At 50.6% G+C, this 6,000-nt stretch overlaps 1 protein-coding gene across 1 annotated transcript in view; it reads right to left on the reverse strand.

Moving 5' to 3' along the window:
• KCNK1 (potassium two pore domain channel subfamily K member 1) overlaps positions 1 to 4,432 on the reverse strand; it is a 54,098-nt gene extending 49,666 nt beyond the window's left edge. The window contains exon 1 of the mRNA XM_045437337.1: positions 3,982 to 4,432. Coding sequence (XP_045293293.1) covers positions 3,982 to 4,336 — 355 coding nt within the window. The 5' untranslated portion in view covers positions 4,337 to 4,432. The remainder of the gene's footprint in view (positions 1 to 3,981) is intronic.
• Between the last annotated feature and the right edge of the window lie 1,568 nt (positions 4,433 to 6,000).

Genomic DNA, 6,000 nt, shown 5'->3' on the forward strand with positions numbered 1-6,000 from the left:
TGAAAATGGTTTGAAAGCTAAGGGTCAACCTGGAACCGCTGTTTCCTTCTCCCATGTTCTCTTCCTGAAAACGACCAATGCCATAGCAGCTCCCTACCTCACCGGAGCTGTAAAGGCCACTGTAAAACAAACCAAATTAGCTTCCTTTTCTGAGCACTCTATTTATTTATTTATTTTGAAGTTTATTTATTTAGGGGCACCTGGGTGGCTCAGTCAGTTAAGCGGCTTGAGTCTTGGTTTCAGCTCAGATCATGATCTCACGGTTTGTGGGCTCGGGCCCCACATGGGGCCCCATGCTGACAGTGTGGAGCCTGCTTGGGATTCTCTCTCTTCCTTTCTCTCTGCCCCTCCCCAGAGAGACTGGCTCTCTCTGTCTCTCTCTCTCAAAAATAAATAAACTTAAAATTAAAAACAAAAAAATAAAGTGTATTTTTTTAGTTTGAGAGAGAGAGAGAGAGAGAGAGAGAGCCAACAGGAGAGGGGCAGAGAGAAAGAGGAAGAGAGAGAATCTCAAGCAGGCTCTATGCTATCAGGGCGGAGCCAGGCGTGGGGCTTGAACCCACCAACTGCAAAATCATGACCTGAGCTGAAACCAAGAGTTGGATGCTTAACTGACTGAGCTACCCAGGTGCTCCCCTATTCTGAGCACTTTAAATAAAAGTTTCAAAACCTCTCTTCATAAACAGGGATAAGGCGGCGTCATGATGCAAGGCCCCAGGCTTACAACTGACAGCAACAGGGACTGAGCTATCATCCAGACCCCTATTTACAACACAGCAAAAAAGTGACAGTCTTACAGTCATATGCACACAAAACTGTATTTTTACCAAACATCTGCATGATATAACCTTGCTCAGGGGGATGAATAAAGAAGTCACCTTACAATAAACTGACATGTTCTTAATTATTTCTTCCTTCCCAAGTGTTCCTTACTCCTCGGGGAAAAAAAAAAAAAAATCACGGTATAAAAGTTACATGGGAAATGCCTCAGTCTATAATGCCTCCTTTTATTTATCTACAGCCCTTCCCTCTGAAAAGGTAAAAGTGTACCACAGTTTCCCCTTCCACTCTCATACGGTTCCCACGCAGGTGTTGCTGCATTTTTTTTTAATCAAGGAAAAGTAAAGAGACGTTCAGTTGTTTGAAATAATTCCCAGAGTCCTTGGCAGAGCGGAGACTGCAGATCATCCCTGAATCACCAACCTACTCTTCCCAAGAGACCACCAAGCTCCTCGCATAAACTGGAAGCCTGGACTTTGTGAGATGCGAAGGTTCTGCCGTAGACACATCCCGTTCCTGTATCAAGGTGATGACCAGGAGAACAGCAACTTTGTAATCCCCACTGTTACCATTCTAGGCAAGCTAGGGTTGGCTGTACTGACTGGGTGACAATAAGCTCAGGGATTTGCCACCTACAGTGCGAGAGGAGTTAACCAAGCAAACAAACCACGGCCACAGCATGTCTACTATCTACCCGAAAGACAGGCACGAACCATAACTCCAATTCGAGTTGTCTAGTATTTTTCTGGAACATACTTTTCTAGTAATGAAGTATACTGGCTTCACCCGACCAACTGTCTGACTTCCGGCCACGAGACCGGTGTTTCGCTACCACGTGGAACATCAAAATGTGTCAGATACCGGGTCGACACAAAACTGGGAGAAGAGTAGCTTTGATTTAGGGAATTCTGAAGTTTGCTGGAACCCTATCTGAATTAATGAAGTCAATTCTATCGAGGACAAGAATTCATTGATTTGCTAATGTTACGAACTGAGAGGCACCTTTTTCATCTAGTTTATCCTTAAGTGCCCCTTGCACCGGATTTCCTAAATGAACTCTTGTTTTGCATGAATACAGACTTTCTTAGGAACTACAATGTAATCTGAATACCAATAATAAGACATCTATCCCCACCTTTTTTCTTATTTAAACAGGAACTGCATTTTTCCTAATTAAAAAAAAAGAGGAGGAGACACAATCTAGGAAATAACTGTCTAATCGAGATGTAAACCCATATTTTTTTGAGATTTAATTAGCTGCTTATGATGAGGTTATACACGAGCTGTGCCAGTCCTAGAAAATCCCACCCAGTAAAAGCAAATGCATTCTTTTCCTCGCAACACTGTTCTTATACTGTTCTACTCTTTTTTTTTTTTTTTTTTTTTTTTTTTTTTTTTAAATTTTTTTTTTTTTTCAACGTTTATTTATTTTTGGGACAGAGAGAAACAGAGCATGAACGGGGGAGGGGCAGAGAGAGAGGGAGACACAGAATCGGAAACAGGCTCCAGGCTCTGAGCCATCAGCCCAGAGCCCAACGCGGGGCTCGAACTCACGGACCGCGAGATCGTGACCTGGCTGAAGTCGGACGCTTAACCGACTGCGCCACCCAGGCGCCCCTGTTCTACTCTTAAAATACCATTACTTAGAAGGTACTGGAAGTGATAAACTCTTCCCAATGTTCACTCAACACCGTGACCCAGTTGTAGACTTTCTGTAACCCAGTGGAAAGAGTTCTGCAGAGAATGAATATTCTCCATTCAGAATAAATGTACTGCAAAGGAAAAGCACGGTGACCTCTAAATGTTCCCAGAAAGGGACCCAGCTAAAGACAACAGAAGCGACACTTGGGGACATACAGCTAAAGAGTGGTGTTGGCAAAGGTGAAAAGTAAGAGAATATGTCTTGTTTAGGGCTAAGTTTTTAACGTATCACAATACAAGCTAGAATTCTGTTTACTACAGTTCAGAAATTCACCTCAGACTTCTAAACCATTGCTTTACAGGATCCTGGTGGAAAGTGTACTATTTACTATTACTCAGTACCACTTATTACTAAAACAATCAACTGGGTTTAGCCCAAGGGGAACATAAACAAATAAACACTGGGAAGTGTCCAAGGGGTGGAGTGATGTAAGAGTTGGCGCCACAAGAAGTTGATTCACCTGCTCCGGAGGTGGGGGCAGGGGCGGGTCCAGTATCCCGGCAGGGATCACTCCAGGCCCAGATTCTAGGACTCCACTGGGAAGTAGTAAGTGTGTGCCCTTGTGCACGCCAAGATGGATTGTTCAAAGATTGGATCTCGTGGATAAAAGGGGGACTTCGCAGAGCATTCTTTGGGATACTTTCCAGGGTCCAAACATCAATTTATAAATGTCTCCAACCAAGTGTGTGTGCCCCACTTAGCCGCTGGGAAAAAATGCAGCCTTCATTCACCTAATCCGGCAGAGTAAGGGCGCCCTGGGGCACTCGCCGGCCTCGGCTTTCACCCGAGGACGCTCTTCCATTCGTGAGCGTCCTGCTGGGTGAGTAGTGCGGGGTGGGGGAAGAGTCGCTGCGAAGTTGAAGGGTGGCCTCGCACACCTAAAGTTGAAAAAAACTGCTGAATCAGGGTGCCCCCATTTTGCCGGATCCTAGGCAATCGGATGCTCCCTTCCCTCACCCCTCCTCCTACTCTGAAAAGAAACCGGATCCGCCTGTCCGCTCGGAGGTCACCTGCGAAGAGCAGAGTGATGTCACTCGGCTACCCCCACAACCTCCCCCCCAAACAGCAAAAAGCCGAGAAATCTATGCATCACCCAAAGAGAGGGCACCCTCCGGAAGGTGACCCTCCAGCGCGGCCTCGGCCCTGCGGGACGGGGTCAGGACGAAGGTGAGCGCCCTCGGAGCAGTGGACAGTTTCCAGCATCCCCTCGCCTCGCCGCGCGGCGGCCGGGATGCTCCGGATTCCTACCGGACAGTCTGGTGCAGGGCACCGCGAAAACGCTGGACGCAGCCCGCGAAGCCCCCGCAGCCACCCGGGCCGAAGGCTTCGGGGACCACTTCCCAAGAGTTACGGGAGGCTACACCCAGGGCGTGTTCCGCGGCCACTGCATCGGCTTCCGGCTCCGCCGGGTGTGCGCGCCGCGGGAGGGCCCGGGGCGCAGGGGCGCGGGCGGCGGGCGCGGAGGGGGCAGGGAGGTGGCCGCGGCGGCTGGCCCCTACCTGTGGTGGAGAGCACGGTGCTGGCGAAGAAGAGCGCGGAGGTGAAGTCCCAGTTCCAGTTGCCCGAGGCGTTGCTGAGCACCGACACGCCGTAGTTGCTGGCCTCCAGCACGCGGCCCAGGAACTGCTCGAGCTGCTGCTCCGACAGGCACTCGTGCTCCTCCAGGAAGCGCCGCTTCAGCTTGCGCAGCTCCTGGCGCAGCAGGTCCTCGTAGGGCAGCTCCACCGACGAGAAGACCACGGCGCCGAAGACCAGGTAGAGCAGGTAGCCGAGCACCAGGAAGCCGAAGCACCAGGCCGAGCGGTGCCGCTCCACCAGGCGCACGCACGAGCTGCCGGCCAGAGACTGCAGCATCTTCCCCCGCCGCCGCCGCCGCCAAAGCCGCCACAGCCGAGGCCCACGCCGCAGACCGGCCCGAGCGCGGCCCGCCGCCCCGCCGCCCCTCGGCCCCGCCCAGGCCCCGCCCCAGGCAGCCCGGGCCCCGCCCCCCGGCCCGCCGCCCACTCCCCCACGCGCGCCCTCTGCGCTCCCCGGCAGCGCCGTGTGCCTGCGATTGGCTCGCCCGGGAGTGGTTTTGCTTCCTTCTTTTCCTGTTCCCTCGCACTGTAAGAGGCCCCGATGATGTGGCGCTGACGTGGCTGGCGGCTCAGGTAACCCGCGAGTCGGCCGAGACCGCGAGGCAAACTTGGCTGGAGCGCCGGGGCTGGGCGCGCGGCCCCGGGGCCCCCGCCCTTCGCGTGGTCCCGCTGGCCGGGCGCTGGCGCTCAGACCCCTGAACCGCCCGCCGCGGCCACCCGCTGCGTCCTCCCCCCTTGGGTAACCAAACCAGAGCGGACCGCGGGCGGGGTGTGACAGCGTGTGCGCGTGTTGCGTGGGACCGTGCGCTGCCTGTCCAGGCCTTCGGCCCCAGCTACAACTTGGTTGCCACCTATTTTTTGTTAATCAAAGCCTGCATTTCCAAGTAGCGAGCACTGGAATTCTTTCCTTCGTCTGCCTTATTGGTCCAAGCAAGGCTCGCAATCTGGTGCCAATGCTGATGGTGAAAATATCAGAACCTCAGGGTTGGAAGGCACTTTGGATCTTAGAAGTCTTTTTCCACCCACCCACCCACTCAACTCCTTACAAAAAGAATCCGAGAATTGAAGACAGTTGGAAAAGTCACATTTCTGAACTCTTCCCTCTTTAAAACATAAAGAGGGGAAGAACGGTCCACAGAAGAAACTGAGCTTTCCCGAATGCTCTTTTTAAGGTGACAGGGTCAGTGAGCCACTTTTTTTTTAAGGTGACGGTGGGTGAGAGTAAAAATTGGCACACCCTCCTGGAAAGGCAAATTGGCAAATGCTTCTAGAGCCTTGAACATTTTCTGTACTCTGACTCCATGATCTGTCCTAAGAAAATAATCAGGCAAAGATTTATAGACAAGACTATTCATAAATAGTGTATATGTATATGTGTATTATATATATGCAATACACGTGTATATATTATGAAATAATTAAGGATCAAGAATACCCAAAATGTTCCAAATAGAGGAATGAATGAATTATGGTATCACTATAGCATGGATATTGTATAGCTATTAAAGATGTGTTTCAGGGTGCCTGGATGGCTCGGTCAGTTAAGCCTCCGACTCTTGATTTCAGCTCAGGTCATGGTCTCATGGTTCATGGGATCAAGTCCTGCATCAGGCTCTGTGCTGACAGCATGGAGCCTGCTTGGGATTCTCTCTCTCCCTCTCTCTCTCTGCCCCTTCCCCACTCTCTTGCATGCATGTGCGCTCTCTCTCTCTCTCTGTCTCTCTCAAAATAAACATAAAAAAGACGTGTTTGAAAACCACTGAAGCATAAGCAATTGTATGTATTGAATATATACAGTCTTATGCATAGAATCTCAAGTAGGTAAATTAGCTCCCAACAGCTGTCTTTGGGTGATAGTGGAGAACATAAGTGACTTTTATTCCTTGTACATTTTTATGGTTTTCTGATTTTCTGCAGAAATGTTTGTTTCTAAGTAGTTGA

This window comes from Leopardus geoffroyi, chromosome D2 (assembly GCF_018350155.1).
Source record: "Leopardus geoffroyi isolate Oge1 chromosome D2, O.geoffroyi_Oge1_pat1.0, whole genome shotgun sequence".
NCBI lineage: Eukaryota > Metazoa > Chordata > Mammalia > Carnivora > Felidae > Leopardus > Leopardus geoffroyi.